Source organism: Mustela lutreola, chromosome X, assembly GCF_030435805.1.
Source record: "Mustela lutreola isolate mMusLut2 chromosome X, mMusLut2.pri, whole genome shotgun sequence".
NCBI classification, from domain to species: Eukaryota; Metazoa; Chordata; class Mammalia; order Carnivora; family Mustelidae; genus Mustela; species Mustela lutreola.
Genome location: NC_081308.1, coordinates 120,421,691 through 120,439,929, shown reverse-complemented (window position 1 = coordinate 120,439,929; position 18,239 = coordinate 120,421,691). Strand labels below are relative to the sequence as shown.

At 40.2% G+C, this 18,239-nt stretch overlaps 1 protein-coding gene across 6 annotated transcripts in view; it reads left to right on the top strand.

The window, feature by feature from the left end:
• Nucleotides 1–18,239, top strand: part of ATP11C (ATPase phospholipid transporting 11C) — a 182,638-nt gene that overhangs the window by 73,907 nt on the left and 90,492 nt on the right. For 3 of the 6 annotated variants that reach the window (XM_059156477.1, XM_059156479.1, XM_059156480.1), the window contains exons 1-3: nt 854–934; nt 9,951–10,070; nt 16,068–16,157. In XM_059156477.1, the coding sequence (XP_059012460.1) occupies nt 899–934; nt 9,951–10,070; nt 16,068–16,157 (246 nt within the window). In that variant the 5' untranslated portion in view covers nt 854–898. Of the gene's footprint in view, nt 1–853; nt 935–9,950; nt 10,071–16,067; nt 16,158–18,239 lie in introns of those variants that run through there. The other 3 variants (XM_059156478.1, XM_059156475.1, XM_059156476.1) reach the window with 2 other exon arrangements.

Below are 18,239 nucleotides of genomic sequence, written 5' to 3'. Positions count from 1 at the left end.
TCTTCCTACACTGTAATGAAAATTCTTCTCTGGCGACCTAGAAAGTGATATTTGGATGAGAATTTGTCTCTTCTAGGTAGATATTGGTAAAGGCATTTTTCACCATAATGTCCAGTGGTTCCTTTCCTAACCATTTTTGGGCGTTACTGTTTGCTGCTGAGATAAAGCTGCCTCGCCTGCGAGATCTCTAAAAAGTGATAAAAAAAAAAAAATCCTTGAGCCCTAAGGGACTTCACAAAAACCTTCTGTTTAGGCCATATGAATATTTTGCTATATACATTTTTGAAGCTTCAGGGTACAGTAATAGTGACTCTCTGGTATGGGGTGACTCAGTGTATCATAGTGAATGCCTAGGTTGTATCTCTTCCTCTTAAACTATTTACCTGACTAAAACCCAAAGTTCAACTGAACTTTTGTAAAAAGTTTTTTTTTGTTTGTTCCAGTTCTTCTCATAGTCCATCAACTGTAGGCATGGGTTAGAAGAGAACTTTACAAGATGAGGAGAAAATGCTATGTGGCACAAGATGCTAGTCGTTTTATTTTTCATTTTTTTAACTTTTTGTGATACTAGTCTTTTTCAATGATTTTTAAAATCCAAAGTTACAAAGGCGAATCACGTGTTTGGAGAAGAGTAACAAAAAAAATGTCAAACAGTGTGATAACAGAGGCCAGGACACCAGCGTGTTGCTTCCAAGTCTTAAGGAACAAACCAGCTTTCTAGTGCTTGCTTTGCCGCCTCCCTTGGAGGTACAGAAACTTGCAAGCCACAGTTGGCTGTCTTCCCGAATTCTGAGAAACTTTGCAAGGATCACAGGGGTTGGCACAAGTTGCTTGATAATCTGCGGCGTTTCCTCTGCGTTTTAGCTGCCTTTGTGTTAGCAAATTTTCACACGTCGGTATGCAGATGGTCACATCTTTCCCTCCTGCCTCTGAGGTTTGTGATCTATATTTTATTCTGATCTCTTTTCAGCTAGGTTGGGCTTTGAGGTCTTGGGGACTTACTGCTTTCTATTTGCATATGCATTTTTATCCATTTCCCCAGGGCTATGGTAAATGCTTTGCAGGGTTATCAGTCAATCGTTCCTAACCTTATAAATTAGGTACCTCTCTGTTGAGATTTTTTTTTTTAAGTTTGTGAAGTGTTCGGAATGCAAGGCAGTACGTAGCCGTGGATACTGAAAGTGGAAAATAACTTCTCCAGGCTTAACCTGTATGGTGAGTTCATCTCGAGTTTGTGTGCATATTGTCAGGCTCTAGGTTAGAGAAATACTGTCGACAAGGAAAGCCGGGCTGCTGAGCCCCCGTCCGAACTTAGGGAATCTCCGGTTACTTTCTGTAAATGGAACAATCTTTGAGTCATTAAGAAAATTCCTGTTAGAGTGTTGAATTACTAAATGCTTACAGCAGTTTTGATCTATCGATTATTAGCCATCCTAAAGACAGCTATATTTCATCTTCAGGGTCACATTTTTGTAGCCCTGAGGCTCTTGGAGTAAAGGCGAGGTGGGGAGGGGTATCAGATTGAAAACATGTAGAATTGATTGTCCCCGGTGAAATTAACCTGCTCAGTGGATTTAGATAATCAAAGTCTAACTCTTGAGTTTCCAATCAAGGCATTGTTTGTACCTAAGTCTTAAGCATTGTGATTGCTGATTGAGGTTTTTGGTTTTGTGGGGTTTCGTATCCATTTCCTGTAGGAGATTCTGTTCTGTTAAATGTGCTGATATCAGGAATGCCTAATTAGAGACAATCTTTGTGTCTAGGGATGTACTTTTGAGTATTCATTTGTCTTTTTTTTTTAAGATTTTATTTATTTATTTGACAGAGATCACAAGTAGGCAGAGTCAGACAGAGAGAAAGGAGGAAGCAGGCTCCCGGCTGAGCCAAGAGCCCGATGTGGGACTCGATCCCAGGATCCTGGGATCATGACCTGAGCCGAAGGCAGAGGCCTTAACCCACTGAGCCACCCAGGCGCCCCTTCATTTGTCTTTTGATCAGGTGGTTGAGATTTTTGGTTAATATGATCATAATCAAGCTTTAAAGGCAAGACAACACAAAGTGTCTTGTCCTGGTCTTTCTTCACTACCCCTGGCAAAGGAGAGAGACACCTCAATCACTTAAGAAGGTGCCATAAAAGCAAAATCTGAAAAGTGCAATCTTAAGGTTCCTTTTAGAGTTATGCCTATCAATTAAAGATCAAGATTATTCTCCTTAGCTTCTTGTAATGGAATGGGCTTGGAAACCTCCGCAATGTGACCACTGAGTACATTGTAGCAATTTTAACCAAGAGGCTTAATACACTGGAAATGTTCCCTGGCACTGTGGTGCTCCCTGCACCTCACCCCTCCCAACCCTGGGACAGAAATCCTGACTTTAAGGAACATTTTAGTAGTTGCCTGAAATTTTGATGAAACGCTAGTTCTTTCTTTCAATTTTGAGTGCATTTGACCTTTTTAAGACTGATTATGCTGTTCAAAAATACTAGTGCTTCAGCAAAGAAAATAGCTTTAGGGCTGGGGTGCATAGAACAGTTTTAAATCATTGCCAGGTTTTCAGAATTTTAAATAATCGGTTTCTGTTCATTTCTGAGCAGATACTTAACATTCGCTTTAATAACTCACAAAGAACAATCTAATGACCAGTAAAAATAATACTTTGGGGTTCTTGGGTGGCTCAGTGGGTTGAGTTGACTCCTGACCTAGGCTTGAGTCTCCATCTCAGTGTCGTGAGTTCAGGCCCCAGGTGGGACCCCAAGATGGTTGCAGAGCCGACTTAAAGAAAAAATTTTTTTAAGATTTTATTTATTTATTTGACAGAGATCACAAGTAGGCAGAGAGGCAGGCAGAGAGAGAGAACGAAGCAGGCTCCCTGCTGAGCAGAGAGCCCGACGTGAGGCTCATGTTGGGGGTCAATCCCAGGACCCTGGGATCATGACCTGAGCCGAAGGCAGAGGCTTTAACCCACTGAGCCACCCAGGGGCCCCTAAAATTTTTTTAAATATAAAAATAAACAAGTAAAAACAATGCTCTAATTGCCAGGGTTGACATCAGTGATGATTTGCTGATAACCTGAGTAGCTTTGCATCACATCAGGGCCTGTAATTTTCATTATCTGTGATAGAAATAATTGTTAGCAGATTAACCACAAGCAAAATACGTATTGAAGGGGAATCTCATTTTATGAGCAGCTTAAAATGATTGGAGGGGGCACTGTTTGAGGGTTATTTGTATGTTTATGCTGTATAAAGCTAATTGTTTAAATTATTTTAATTACTTCAGAAATGGGGGATTACGGCTGGTATATTAAAAACTCGGAGGATCTTAGTTAAGAGCAGTCACTAATTCAAAGGAGAAGATTGGATAGCCGTTTTCACAGGCATGGGGAGCTTCCAGGGAAATTAAATATTAAATAAAAGAAAGACCGAGGCATTGGTGTTGTGTTTAAAGCCAGTGTGTGGCCAGAATTAAGAACCATTGATCTATAACTAAGTGATAAATGTTAAGTCTGCAAACACCCGGAAAGGACGGGGACATGAGCCCCGTTTTAGATTCCGTGCTAGCCTTTATAGTGACCGTCTTATTATTGAGGTCTCTATTTTCTCTCGGTTCTTATTGAGTAACTAGTCTGGAGGCAATCAGGAAACAAATTATACTTTAAAAAGCTTTTTAGGTGTTTTGACAAGCAAAAGCATGGGATTTTAAGATGGTACTAGTTGAATAACAGCGCCATTTTGCTGATTTTTATTAAGACACTATGTTTTGTTATAAATTACTTATCATTTTTCCCCTCTCCAACAGTTAGTTTATACTGCGGAAGTATAAATCAAGGGCACAAAAGGGTGGTTTCATTTTGAGGGAAAAAATGGAATTGGTTTCTCTTTTAACTTGTATATTGTAAGTATATATTTTTAAATATTTTCCATACTTTTTATTTTAGTGTATGATGTGTCATTAAAATAGAATCGGTGCCAGCATATTTCAGTTTTTAAAAATGCCATTTCAAAGGACATTTGGATGGGAAGCAGTTCAACACAGGATCAACTCTTAATGAATTAAAATTCATTATGAGGTGGCAGGAATCATACACTCCCACTCTAGACGACATCGTGTGCCATCCAAAAGGGAAATTTTTTTTATGATTCCTACTTGGAGTTTCTCTGCCTTGGCTAAGGCACCTACCTACATTATTCACAATGACAGGAACCTAAAACCACTGTCTTAACACTCAACATTGGCAGCAAGTGGAAAATTACAGTGAAATTTACACATGAGTTCAGCGCTGCCATTTTTATGCAAACTAAACAATGTTCTAAGTTAGAGCAAATTCCACCAGAAATTGCAGGTTCTTCAGATTTTAGGGTGACGCAGGCATGGAAAGGTCCTCTGTTTCACCCCACTCCAGCCCGTCCCAGGCAGCTGCAGACCCAAAACTGCCTTGGGCTGAAGAGACGTTGCCCCTTTTTAAAAAATGCTCAGGAGTGGACATGATACAGCTCCTCTCAGGCCCCTTTTTCATCTAACAATAATCACTGCCAGAAGCTTCCTCCCCCACCCTCCCAAACCTGCACAGCAATTTCAATCCATTTTCTCCAACTTAATAGAGATAGAGGTCACGTAGGCCTTATTTGAAGGTGATCAGAGAGATAATATATGGCAAAAGCTCTTAGTCGAACTGTAAATGCCATTCACATGTAGGGAATTCATAAAAATATTATGTGCCTGAAAAATTGTGTTAAGCTTGTTCTTTCCTTTTGTTCTCTGGAATGCCACTACCTGACAGAGAAGTTGAAGACCATTCAGAATCGCGAAACTACCAGTTCATTTTTGTTTTAAGCTAATCAGTGGCCACTGCTAACCCAGGAGAACGATCTGTGTTAGCTGTGCAGGAAACATCCCACTTCACTGACCCTCTCCCTGTTTTTCTTTTCTTCTTCCTCCTTTCAGTTTGTAGAATGATCTGAGAACTGGCATAAAAGGTAACACTTCCTTATTTACTCGGAAGCCACTTCTTTTTTTGTTAAGATTTTATTTATGTATTTGACAGAGAGAGATCACAAGTAGGCGGGGGGGGGGGTTGCTGGGGGGGGAGCAGGCTCCCCGCTGAGCAGAGAGCCTGATGCAAGGCTCAATCCTAGGACCCTGGGATCATGACCTGAGCCAAAGGCAGAGGCTTTAACCCACTGAGCCACCCAGGCGCCCTCGATAGCCACTTCCTGATTTTGTGAAAAACTAAACAACCATACAGATACTAAAGGTTGTAAATACATATGAATATGTATATGCAGAATTATCAAGTAATTTGACAGTTTCTGTAATTCAAGTCCGTACCTTATAAGGTTCAGGTCTGTTGTAGGGACTACAGTGAAGACCGTTACTTGCAACAGAAGGTGAGGGTAAGTGTGAAGCAGAATGAGCTATACTTCAAGGTGTATATACTTTCTGTTTACATTTTGTAAAATGGAGATTATGGAAAATTTAGTGCTCTTATCAGTAAGCCATGTTGGACCTTGTATATTACAGTTGCAAACAAAGAAGTCCGTCCCGGAATCAAAATGTGAATAGCTGCCATTTTCGTATTTTTTTAAGACTTTATTTATTAGAGGGAGAAAGAGACTGCATGCAGGAGCAGGCTGGAGGGGCAGACAGAGAGGAAGCAGCAGACTCCCCGCTGAGCAGGGAGTGCAATGCAGGGTTCCATCTTACAACCCATGAGATCATGACCTGAGCCACCCACCTGCCCCCCCACCCATAGCTGCCATTCTGGTAAAGGTATTTGTTTATTGGAATGATAATCAGGAACTCTTTGAAAATTTACCATGGAATCTTAGCCTGTGAAGGGCCTTAAACAGTCAGTTGTTCTAATAATGGCCTGTCTCTGGACAAGTGGGGAAACAGCTGTCTTCTTCATGAATTTATCCCAATTACTTTTTGTCTGATTCCCTACAGAGTTTGAAAGCGGTACCCCACTAAATAAGCATTTAATAAGCTTTAATGAAAATAATGGGTCAAGAGGTCTTATCTACATTTTTGGTGGTTTTTACCTTTTTATTTTTATTTTTTTAAGATTTTATTTATTTATTTGGCAGACAGAGATCACAAGTAGGCAGAGAGGCAGGCAGACAGGTGTAGGGGAAGCAGGCTCCCTGCAGAGAAGAGAGCCCAATGCGGGGCTCGGTCCCAGGTCCCCGGGATCATGACCTGAGCAGAAGGCAGAGGCTTTGAGCCACTCAGGCGCCCTGGTTTTTACCTTTTTAAACTAAAAAATCATTTTCCCTAGAATATCGATATAAGGTACAAAAATTCAGATTGAAATACATCCAAACAGACATTTGGAGAACTTTGCAATCTAAGTAGTCTTTTTTTTTTTTTTTTAAGATTTTGTTTATTTATTTGACAGAGATCACAAGTAGGCAGAAAGGAAGGGAAGCAGGCTCTCTGCTCAGCAGGGAGCCTGATGCGGGGCTCGATCCCAGGACCCTGGGATCAGGACCTGAGCCGAAGGCAGAAGCTTTAACCCACTGAGCCACCCAGGCACCCAGCAATCTCTAAGTAGTCTTGCTAAAAAATGATTACTTTAGGGTCAGGATTATTACATCTTTAGCTTTTAAATAGATCATCGAAAGGAAGGAAAATCCCTGAGCCTACGTACTTTAAAACTTTCTGGGCTAGGGAATTATCTTTTTAAAAAAATAATGGAGGGTGCCTGGGTGGCTCAGTGGGTTAAGCCGCTGCCTTTGGCTCAGGTCATGATCTCAGGGTCCTGGGATCGAGTCCCGCATCAGGCTCTCTGCTCAGCGGGGAGCCTGCTTCCTCCTCTCTCTCTCTGCCTGCCTCTCTGCTTACTTGTAATCTCTCTCTGTCAAATAAATAAATAAAATCTTTAAAAAAAATAAAAAAATAATGGAAATATGTATGTAGATATTGGTTCCTATCTTTTTTTGACTTTAATGTATGGTTGTCTCAAACATGATAAATATAGTAATACCAAAGGAAACCATTCCAGGGGCTCCTGGGTGGCTCAGTCGGTTAAGCATCTGAGGCATCAGGCCCCATCTTGGGCTCCCTGCTCAGTGGGCATTCTGCTTCTCCCTCTCCCTCTGCCCTCCCACCCCTGCATTCATGCTCTCTCTCCATCTCTCCTATAAAGTCCTTTTTTAAAAAGTGTATTATCCTGATTTAAGGTAAGAAGACAGAGTAGAGGCATGGCAGCTCTGCTGGAGAGCAGTGGGTCTCAGGAGTGATGGCTGCTGGCGACGATGGGGCGGGAGAGCTGGCCCAGATCCTGATCGCGCAGGTTCCCGCAGCTAAAGCAGCTCTCTGTCCCCCAGAGCGCAACCGGTTCACTCAGCTCAGGGTTTCAGAATGGTTCGGTTATCGCCTTTCGGTAGTGTACTTACACTGCGTAGCTCCCTTGCAATTCGTCCATTCCTCTCAAAGAAAAAACAACAGCACAATAGCTTGATTAATTTTTTTTAAAGCTTTAGTCACTTATTTGAGAGAAAGTGTGGGGTGGTTGGGGCAGAGGGAGAGAGAAACATAAGCAGACTTGGGGATGAGGCTGAGTGGGAGCCCTTGGCAGGGCTCTATCTCCTGACCTTGAGTTCATGACCTGAGCTGAAACCGAGAGTCTGACACTTAAGGGGCAGTGCCACCCAAGCCCCCCAAACTTGATGAATCTTAAAATATAAAAGGAAAATCCCAAAGTAGTAAATGAAGTAAACATCGAAGATCTGTGTGTTACTAAAGCAGCTTATTGTCAGTGTTGGTGTTCTAGGACTTTCCTGAATGTGATGGTTCGCATAATAAACACCAGGAATTGATAGGAAATGATGTGGGTTCACTAATACTGAAGAAGAAAGAGGTATAATAGTAGTGCATTAGAACTGAATTGTGTGCTGTAAAATCTTATAACAACTATTTTTGTTCATGGTGTTTAGAAGATCTTTCAAATGGTGGGCTTAATTATTGCTACTGTTGAGTAATTATTTCTGCTAATTTGTTTTCTTGCTACACTGCTGTTTATGTTTGATACTTTGTATATTCAGTCATTTATATAGAAATTAAATTGTATGATCCTTTCATTCTTACTTCAAAGACTTCATGTATTTTCTGAAATAAACATTCTTCATTGTAATTAACTGAGAAAAACATCTGAGTTTTTGGCACTGGGTCCAAAGCTATTCCTTTGAATATCAAGATTTTCAGTAGAATCTAGACTTAAGATATTTCTCCCTACACTATTAGATATATTATTTTTCAGACCTCTTCTGTTTTGATGATTTCAGGTGATTTTCCTCTTTGACCTTCCACACTCTGTTCTTTTCAGATCAATAAGAAAAATATTGCTCTCAAGAATTACCTGAGTTTGCAAAGAGATAAATGCTTCGCTTTATAAAGATTGTGTCTGATAAGTGTGAATATCCCAGTTTCAGAAAAGGCATGCACTGGATATGCAAAGTTCCAAAAGGGAACCATTATAAAAGATTTGTTTTACTTCATAAGAGACTTGTGTCTTGTTTATGTGTGTTTTGTATTTGTATATGTATCTGTATCTTGCATTCTGACTCAGTGTTGGGGTAGGATAGGGTGGCAAGAGTACTTACACTGAACTTAAGAGCTGCTGCATTTGAAGGTCAATTAGAAATAAACTAAAGAATATCTGAATTCATATTAAAATGATAAATAGCTCAGTGTTCAAAATTGTATGCATTTTTCTTTTTATAACACTGTAAGCCAATAAAACATAAAATGCAAAAAATTTGCAAAGTAAACTTATTGGAGAATCTTTAAAAACAAAAAACAAGGTAAAGCTTCAGTGAAGTAAAAAAGTAAGGTAAAATGGAGCTCAACCTTGGAACTTCTAGATTCTAGAACTTCTAGAACCTTCTTTTAAAATGTAGACGTGGGGGGAGGCACCTGGGTGGCTCAGTTGGTTAAGCAACTGACTCTTGGTTTTGGGTGTGGTCATTATCTCAGGGTTGTGAGATCGATTCCCGCTTCAGGCTTTACATTGGCCGTAGAATCTGCTTGGGAATTCTCTCTCTCTTCTTTTTCCTCTGCCCCGAGCCCCGTCTCCCTCTCTTAAAAAAGAAAAAAAGAAAGAAAAATTAAATTAAAATTAAAAATGTAAAATGGACATCAGAGATACATTGTGTTAAATGGGACTTTTTGACAGTAGGCTCTGAGAAATCACAAAGAATGTCTTTCCTGTAAAACCAAAGAATTACAACTTCTTTGTCGAAATAGTTGATCATTGTTAGAGACAGCCATTCTATTATTTTTTAAGATTTTATTTATTTATTTGACAGCATGAGTGAGAGAGCAAGCACAAGCAGGGGGAATGGCAGGCAGGGGAGAAGCAGGCTTCTTTCTGAGCAAGGAGCCTGATGCGGGTCGATCCCAGGACCCTGAGATCATGACCTGAGCTGAAGGCAGACGCTTAACCCACTGAGCCACCCAGGTGGCCCGAGACAGCCATTCTGTATCTCTATACTTAAAAGTAATTGTTTTCTATGTAGAAGTAATTTGTATTCTGCTTTGTGTTCTCTGGTAAGGAACCGACAAAATGGCCTTCAGTGGTGGTTGTATGATATATAAAATATTCCCAATCTGACCTTTTGAGTGTGTTGCTGTGATGGTGACAGTTGAGATTTTGTGGAAGAAAGAAGAATGGCAATAAAAACACTGTTCTTCTAGGATTTCTTTTAATTTACACATTTTAAAATAGTAGGGTTGGCCTCAGCACGTTGTCTCAAGCAGCCCCCTCACTAATCTTCACTAAGTCAGCAGCTAAGAGCCCAGTGGAGTTTGAATAGCCTAACAGGGTTTTCTCTCCTCACTGGTGCTCTGTCTCGGGGATTGTCAGATGTGCTTCCGCAAAGACTCTGAACTCAGCAGAAGCATGGACAAATGTGATAAGAAACTGACTTTTCCCCCCTTTCTCTTGGTCAGTGTGCTGGAGAAGAGAAAAGAGTCGGTACGCGCACAGTGTTTGTTGGCAATCATCCAGTTTCAGAAACAGAAGCTTACATTGCACAAAGATTTTGTGATAATAGAATAGTCTCATCCAAGGTAAGTTTTTTTTTTTTACTTCAGTAGATAGATGTAGTGATTCATACAGTGAATCAGATAATGCACTTATCTGGTGTATTTGTATACGCATATGCTTAGGTGTGCGCACCTGTACCGTATTCCCGCTGTGGTCATCATCCCGCCAAAGGGCTGTTTTTCTTAAAGAGTATCACTCTGTCTTGTTACAGCTGAAATGTTATTGACTTGCTTTCCCTTATTATTCGTAGTGCCTGTTGATGATACCTACTACATTAAGCCTTAAAGCATGCTAAAACTTTGAATTATCTACTTGCCCAAAGCTTCCTGAATTTCTCTTAAGGGGATGGAGTAAGTTCTAAATGATATGTATTCTTTTGGAGGGTGCTGTGGTAGAATGACATTTACCTCTTCTGTTCCATTGGGGAGCTCCTCGAGTACACTCTTGCCTGACCATTTACTAGCTGTGTGACCTTGGCCAAATTAATCTCCAAGTGTGAATGTCCTTTTCCGAGTGTGAATGTCCTCATCAGTGAAACGAAGCTGATGTTGCATACCTAAAAGCACTCTCTGTCGTTCCTAGTACCCAGTCGCCCTCATTCTACTAATATTAACTCGCTCATCTTTACCTTTGGCTGACCAGGTTAGGTACTGGGTGCTAGATGGCAGATAATCAATAGACTGACGGATCTTGATAGATTGTCCTTACTTCTTCAGGTAGCCAGGCAAGGCAGTTGTAAGATGTTAGTGACAGTTGGATCACTGCAAGCTTGCGAACGCCTAGGACCTGAAAGAAAATTATGCCCTTCCTTTAAAAATGTAACATTTGATTTTTAAACACACATGTGATTTCTCGAGGTAGTGATGTAGTACAGATTATACATAAGTAGGAGATTAACATGTAAAATACAGACAGAATGAGTAAAAACTGTTCCCTAATGAGCATGTGTCTATGGGCCTATAGAACACTCTGAGTGTCTTTGGATAAAATGTCTATTTCCTGTTCATCTTGAACCTTATGGCAGAAAATCTATCCTCAGCCAGAAGTTTTCATACCTGTGCTCAGGATGGGGACTATTCCTTTGATTGAGAATTATTAATTCCCCCTGTAAGATCCAGGATAGCAGTAGTAGTCCTTTGACTCAGAATCATAGACTTACAGAACTGAAAGAGCCTACGAGATTATCTGTTCAACCTGTTGACTGTACAGGTGGAGAAGGCAAACCAGAGAAATTTAAGTTAGTGCTGTGGTCACCAAGCAGAGTAAGCTATAAAGCCAGGAGCAGAACTGCTTTGTGAGGTCTGATGGCTCTGCATAAAAAGCCCCTTTCATGTCTCTGTACCATTGGGGCTCCTTTCTCTGTTTTCTCTCGTGTTTTGCATCAAAGAAAATCTAAAATACTTTCCAGGGAATTACTGTTTTCCATAGTGTGTTATGTGGAACATGCTAATGTCACTGTCGTTGAACTAATCATAACCATTTTGTTGTAATATATTTCACGATTTCACATTGTAAAAGAACTAGAAGACTGTTTAATGGTCAAATCTTTTATATTTAATATAATATTTCTCATATTTTATCTAGCTTCAGTTTTACTGGTAGACAAAACAGTACATTTGGATTTTTTTTAAATAGTCAAGAGCTTCATAAGGCAAATAAAGATTGTTTCTGAACAGATTTGCATATCTACCTCTGTATCAGTATGTATCTTTTAGAAATCGGAGCAAAGAAGCGAACATTTCTGCATTGATAGACGAGCATCTCTCTTTTCTCTGTAAATATTATATGTTGACAGTTTTTCTAGTTTGCCATGCTTTTTCCTAAAAGCTCTAAAGCAGAAAAAGAGGAATTGACAGTGAACTACAGAAAAAGAACGAAATCTTAATACAGTGAATAATTAGGAGAGGATAGTGTACATATAGTATAGTAGTAAAGAGCTTCATCCTTGTAGCAGAAGACCTGGGTCTGAATTTAAAGTAAGGCATTAAACCTTTCTGTGTCTCAGTTTCCTTATCTGTAAAACAGAGACACTAACAGTACTTACCTCAGAGGATTGTGTCAGTACAAAATAAAGTAATCCACAGTTCAAACGCTGTGCTTGGCCTACAGTAATGACTCAGTAAATGGTAGGTGGTCTTGTTAAATTACATTTCTGTGATTGGTAGTACTGCGATCCTGAGCAGTACTGGTGATTCGCTCAGCCTCATGTGTTTCAGTTGTGTGGCTTGATCTCTCTTTAAAAGAGGCCTTTGGATCCATTCTGGAGAGAACAATATTTTCATAATTTGAACTTTTCCTTCCTCACATTGTCTTTTGACCAGAATATGTTACTGAAGAAATGTACAATTTATAGCATATGTTATCTGCCTTCCGGCTTTGTAGCAAGTGTTGACTTCCTTTTTTAACTCTTTGATGATAAAAATACCTTTCTGTTAATGGGTGCTTTTTATTTACTGATAGCACCAGTAATGCCTGGTAAAGACTGGGAATAAGTCTTATTAATGCAGGGAACACTGAAGATAAACACTTTGATCTAAATTATACTTACTGATAAAATTGATCTTCTTTTCTTCTAGCAGAACACAATACTTTTCCATAGAAAAACTTGTTCTCTGCGGCCTTCCTACTTTAATAAAATCAGCAGGAACCTTTGGGAATCACCAGAATTTTGTAGCTGGTACAAAATTTGGAAATCTCCTTCGGTAGCAAAAGGAACACTGATTGCTTGCTGCTAGGATCTTTAATTTCCATCATATTTCCCCATTACACATTTTTTTTCTTTAAAAATTGTGAGCCTTAATCTTGAAGGTGCTTCAGTGGGTTAAGAATCTGTGAGCACCACCTAACTCTTTGAAGGTATGCCCGAGGTTAAATTTAGAACTCCTATGTGAAAGACTGTCTTGAATTTAAAGCTTCAAGCCTAAAATTACACTAGCAATCTCCCTCATTTCTAAAACTCAGATTTTCAGTAGAATTTATTGGACATTTCTTTGAATCTTTTCAGACTCCCTGGACGGTGCCTTTTTAGCTAGTTACTAAATCCTAGTGTCCTGGTAACTCCCTTTACTCTTTTGAATTTATGGGAGAAAGAGTGGTACTTCAAAAAAAAAAAAAAAAAGAAAGTTCCGCTTCACCTTGGTAATGGGCAGTGGAATAAATGGCCCAAACTTAAGATCAAGATTTCTTGTGCCTTCTTTGTACCAAACATTGTTCTAGGCAGCTGTGGTAAGGGGCTTATGGTGTGTTCCCTGACCCCGTGATAGCTTCTGGCCTGACACAGGAAAGAGGAGGGCATATAGCAACAGTTTCCTATAACGGTAATACCCAGAGTTCCCCAAGGAAGCAGTTCATCTAATAAGTTAAAACAGTGGTAAACAAACAGTGGGGGCCTAGAAACAACAACAAAAATGTTCCCTTTTGATGTGTTAACACCCCACAGAGGACTCTAACAGTCCCTGATGTTTGTTTGTTTAATTAAAAACCCCTTAGTTAGGGAACAGAAGGTCAACAAGCCAGAAGCTCAGCTGTTAGCCTGTTGTGGGAGTTTTGCTTATTGTTTTAGAAAATTGATCTTAAGTCATTGGGACAGTTAAGTGCTGATCCTGGACTATATCAGCTTCAAAATGACTAGAGCAGTGGTTTTGACCCCTTTTGTTTTTGGTCACAAGCTGCCTTGGGAACCTGATAAAAAAGCGTGGATTCTCTTCCCCCAAATGATGCAAATGCACACAGTTCTGTACTTCGTTTTTCATTGTTGCTTATTAAGTTTTGAAATTGCAGTAGAGTTAGCATACAGTGTCTTATGAGTTCCAGATGGCAGTATAGCGATTCAGCACTTCCAGACATCACCTGATGCTCATCACGACAGGTGCATCCTTAATCGTCATCACCTGTTTCACCCAGCCCCGCCCCCAGCCCCCGCCCCTCAACAGTCAGTTTGTTCTCTGTCATTAACAGTCTGTTTCTTGGTTTGTCTCTCTCTCTCTCTTTCTTTCTTTTAACCATTGTATTGTTTCTTAAATCCCACATACGTGTGAAATCATATTTGTTTTCCTCTGACTCATTTTGCTTAGCATTATACTCTCTAGCACCATCTGTGTTGTAATTGGCAAGATTTCATCCTTTTTTATGGCTGAGTAGTTTTCCATCGTGTATATACCCTGCCTCTTGTCTATTCATCTGTCAGTGGACACACTTGGGCTGCTTCCATGGTTTGGCTATTGTAAATAATGCTGCTAAAAACATAGGGGTGTACGTATCCCTTTGTATTAGTGTTTTGTATCTTGGAGATATATGCCCAGTAGTTTGAGGACTGGATCCTAGGGTAGCTCTATTGTTAACTTGTTGAGGCACCTCCATACTGTTTTCCGCAGTGGCTGCACCAGTTTACACTCCCACCAACAGTGCAAGAGGAACAGTTCCTTTCTCTGCATCCTCACCAATACCCATTGTTTCTTGTGTTTTCTGTTTTAACCATCGTGACAGGTGTGAGGTGCTATCTCACTATAATTTTGTAGTTCATTTTGAATGACCTTCCTTGAGGCACTTCCATGAATCCTAGGCGAAGAACCTTCTGGGTTGGCATGTTAGATTGTAATGCAGCTCTTTTACTGAATATGTTTGCCTTCATTCATCTTCATTTTCTTGGGATTCCCTGAATCTTGAGCCCATAAGAGAGGTTAGTAGTAAATTCACATATATTGTGTCATGCTCTACAACTGTGGCATTTCAGTCACCTTACCTAATTTAATGGATATTTTCTCACCATATTTGTGGTGGAGATCGTTTAAGTGTAAATTTAGATCTTTTAGGTTAAGAAACCTTTCTTTCTGGTTTCTGGTCTTCATTAAGATATCTAGAAAATTCACCTTCTCATGGGGATTTTTTTTTAAGTTTTTATTTATTAATTTTTTTAAAAAATAATTTTTTATTTTATTTTATTTATTTGACAGAGAGAAACTAGGCAGAGAGGCAGACAGAGAGAGAGGAGGAAGCAGGCTCCCTGCGGAGCAGAGAGCCCAATGCGGGGCTCGATCCCAGGACCCTGGGATCACAACCTGAGCTGAAGGCAGAGGCTTTAACCCACTGAGCCACCCAGGCGCCCCAATTTATATTTATTAATTTGACAGAGATCACAAGTAGGCAGAGAGAGAGGAGGAAGCAGGTTCCTTGTGGTGCAGAGAACCCAATGCAGGGCTGGATCCCAGGACCCCGGGATCATGACCTGAACCGAAGGCAGAGGCTTTAACCCACAGAGCCACCCAGGCGCCCCTCTCATGGGGATTTTTAAATGATTTTGTCCTTGAGCTTAAGATATTAGTGAGAAAGTCTAGGTGATTCAACAGTTGGCCCAAGAGTTTTCTTCTGCCCACGTACTACTTAGTATTGAACCAGAGCCCAGCGTGGTGTGTTGTTGATTAAAGTGAAAGCCCTCCATGACCCAGGGTTACGAGTACACCTCAGCTGTCTCGGAGGTACAGGGCGGGGGGGGGGCGGCATTGCTGATAGGGACAGAGTTATATCAGTGATGGCGATCAGACTCCAGTGGTTAGCTGAGCTGGAGGGATTAATTTGTTTGTTCATTCATCCAACTAATTTATTGAGTGTCTTTGTGTCTGCTAGGTGTTGGGGGAGAAGTAATAAGAAGACAAAAGAACAGCCTGTCTTTATGAAACGTATTGCCTATTGAGGGAGAAACTTTAATAAAAAGTGCTCACATCTATAGTTATTCACCGTAACAAGTATTATTAAGGAAGTATAGAGTGACCTGAGAACGCCTGACAATTTAGATCAGGTCAGGGAAAGTAGAAGTTGGGGACTAGATGACCCAGCTGTGATGCTGCAAATGAAAACTTCATTTCTTACATAGTGTACCTCTAAGTGTATGCTTATTTGTATGTGTGAGGTGTGGGTTTTAACATGTTTTCAAAGTATTTTGATAATCTGGCCTATATGAGTTGTTACTAGAGTTTTCCAAGTTTTCCTTCTAATAATATTTTTTTCCCCTTCCTCCCATATAGTATACACTTTGGAATTTCCTCCCAAAGAATCTGTTTGAACAGTTTAGAAGAATTGCAAATTTTTATTTTCTCATCATTTTCCTTGTGCAGGTAAGAGTTCCACAAACAACCATTCCCCTTTTAGAAACTTAATTACTCCAAACAAATTTTCAATCCATTTCTAACTTTAAAATGCTCTGTGTCTAAAAAAGGTGTTTCAGGACCTGTTTTAATAAAACTTTGTAAAGTATTAATATTACAGTTTAAGATTTATATGATTTTGCATCTTTCCAAAAGTAGCATTTTTACTAAAAAACCTGTTGAGAATTTGTTACTTTCTTTAAAAACTTTCATAGACTTTGTATCTTTGTTCATCCTAGAAGGACATATATTGTGTATCATTAAATACAATGACATATATTAAAGTTTAAAATAGTTCAAATAAATAGTTTTACTTCATTAAACATCAGATTCAGCTTAATTGAAAATTTATCACTTTTCTTCCTGATACCAGTTTTGCTCTTCCTCATTCATTTACTTTACGTGTGAAAGCCTGATAGATTTGATCTTCTCTATGTTTCTGCTAATGTTTTGTGTTTTAAATTTTAGACATCTTAATTGCCTCTTCCATCTTTAAGACTATGAGCTATTACAAGTTTTCCTTCACCAAAATTACCCCCAGAAAATTTTATTACAGTAAGGATATTTTTCCCGCATTTCATTTTTTAAAACGAAGCAGAAACATCATCCCAAAGAAATTGCTCAAATGCCTTGTTAATGTTAAGTGCTTCTGTTTATCCACTTTGAGGCTTTGAGTAAATGGTACTGTAATTTAATTTAGCCCTGCTACTTAAAACCAATCTGGGTTGTGATATGGGAAGGAGCTATTCAGTCTCAAATGATGGGGCATTTGAAAAGGAGCTACTCTAGATCCATGGTAAGATACCTTACAAACAGCATAAAATAAACCATACAGAATTATGCCCAGGAAAGTCATTCTTCGTCGTGTGCAGCATGGTTCAGTTTGGTTCAGTGAATGTATACCAACCACCTACTGTGTGCCTTGGGGTTTTCCAGATAACAAAGATTATAGCAGATGCAATGAAGATCAAGACATGGCTTTTCTGTCCTTAAGAAATGTATGTTACACTCATATGTCCATTTAATTTCTTTTTTTTTAAATTTTATTTATTTATTGGACACAGAGAGATCACAAGTAGGCAGAGAAGCAGGCAGAGAGAGGGAAGCAGGTTCCCCGCCGAGCAGAGAGCCCGATGTGGGGCTCGATCCCAGGTCCCCGAGATCATGACTTGAGCCGAAGGCAGAGGCTTAACCCAATGAGCTACCCAGGCGCCCCTATCCATTTAATTTCATGCAATACAAGTCATAAAACTCGCATGAGCAACATGCTATGGGGGTACAGTGGGAGTTCATAGGTCTTTCTAGCCAAGAGGAGCTTAAGAAGACTTCAAAGAGTAGATGATACCTGAATTTAAGCCTTGAAAGATTAGAGCAAGTTAACCTGGTGAAGAATGCCAGATGGATATCTCAGTCTGTGCATGAAGTCTCACAGCCACATAAAAGCGTGTATCTCTAACTCGAGGCATGTGGCAGAGCCCGGCCTGGGTGGGGATAGAGACGAGAGTGAGTTGCCCGGGCAGAGTGAACCCATGGTCCTTTGTCCCTCAGATCTGGTCCTCTCTCGGTATTTGTTGTTTCAGTGAATGACAACAACATCGACCCAGTCATGTTCACCAGACACTTACAAGAGTCATCTCTCATCACCCCTGACAAGAAATTCCTTGCCATTCGTACTTTTTAAAAAAAAAAATATTTTATTTATTAGAGAGAGCGAGAGACCACAAGCAGGCAGGTCAGCAGAGGGAGAAGGAGAAGCAGGCTCCCTGCCGAGCAGGGAGCCCGATGTAGGGCTCAATGCCAGGACCCTGGGGTTATGACCTGAGCCGAAGGCAGGCACTTAAACGACTGAGCCACCCAGGCGCCCCATTCCTACGTGGGAGTCTGCTGCCATGGGCCACGAACAAAGTGATGGCTTGGACAAGGGGGTTAGCAATGGACATGGAAAGAACTTCCACAAATCCAGGAGGATGATCTTTTGGAAATGTAGTTCTGTTCGGGGGACTGCTCCTTGCCCGAAAGCTCTAGTTACTTCCGACTGTGGGATAAACAATG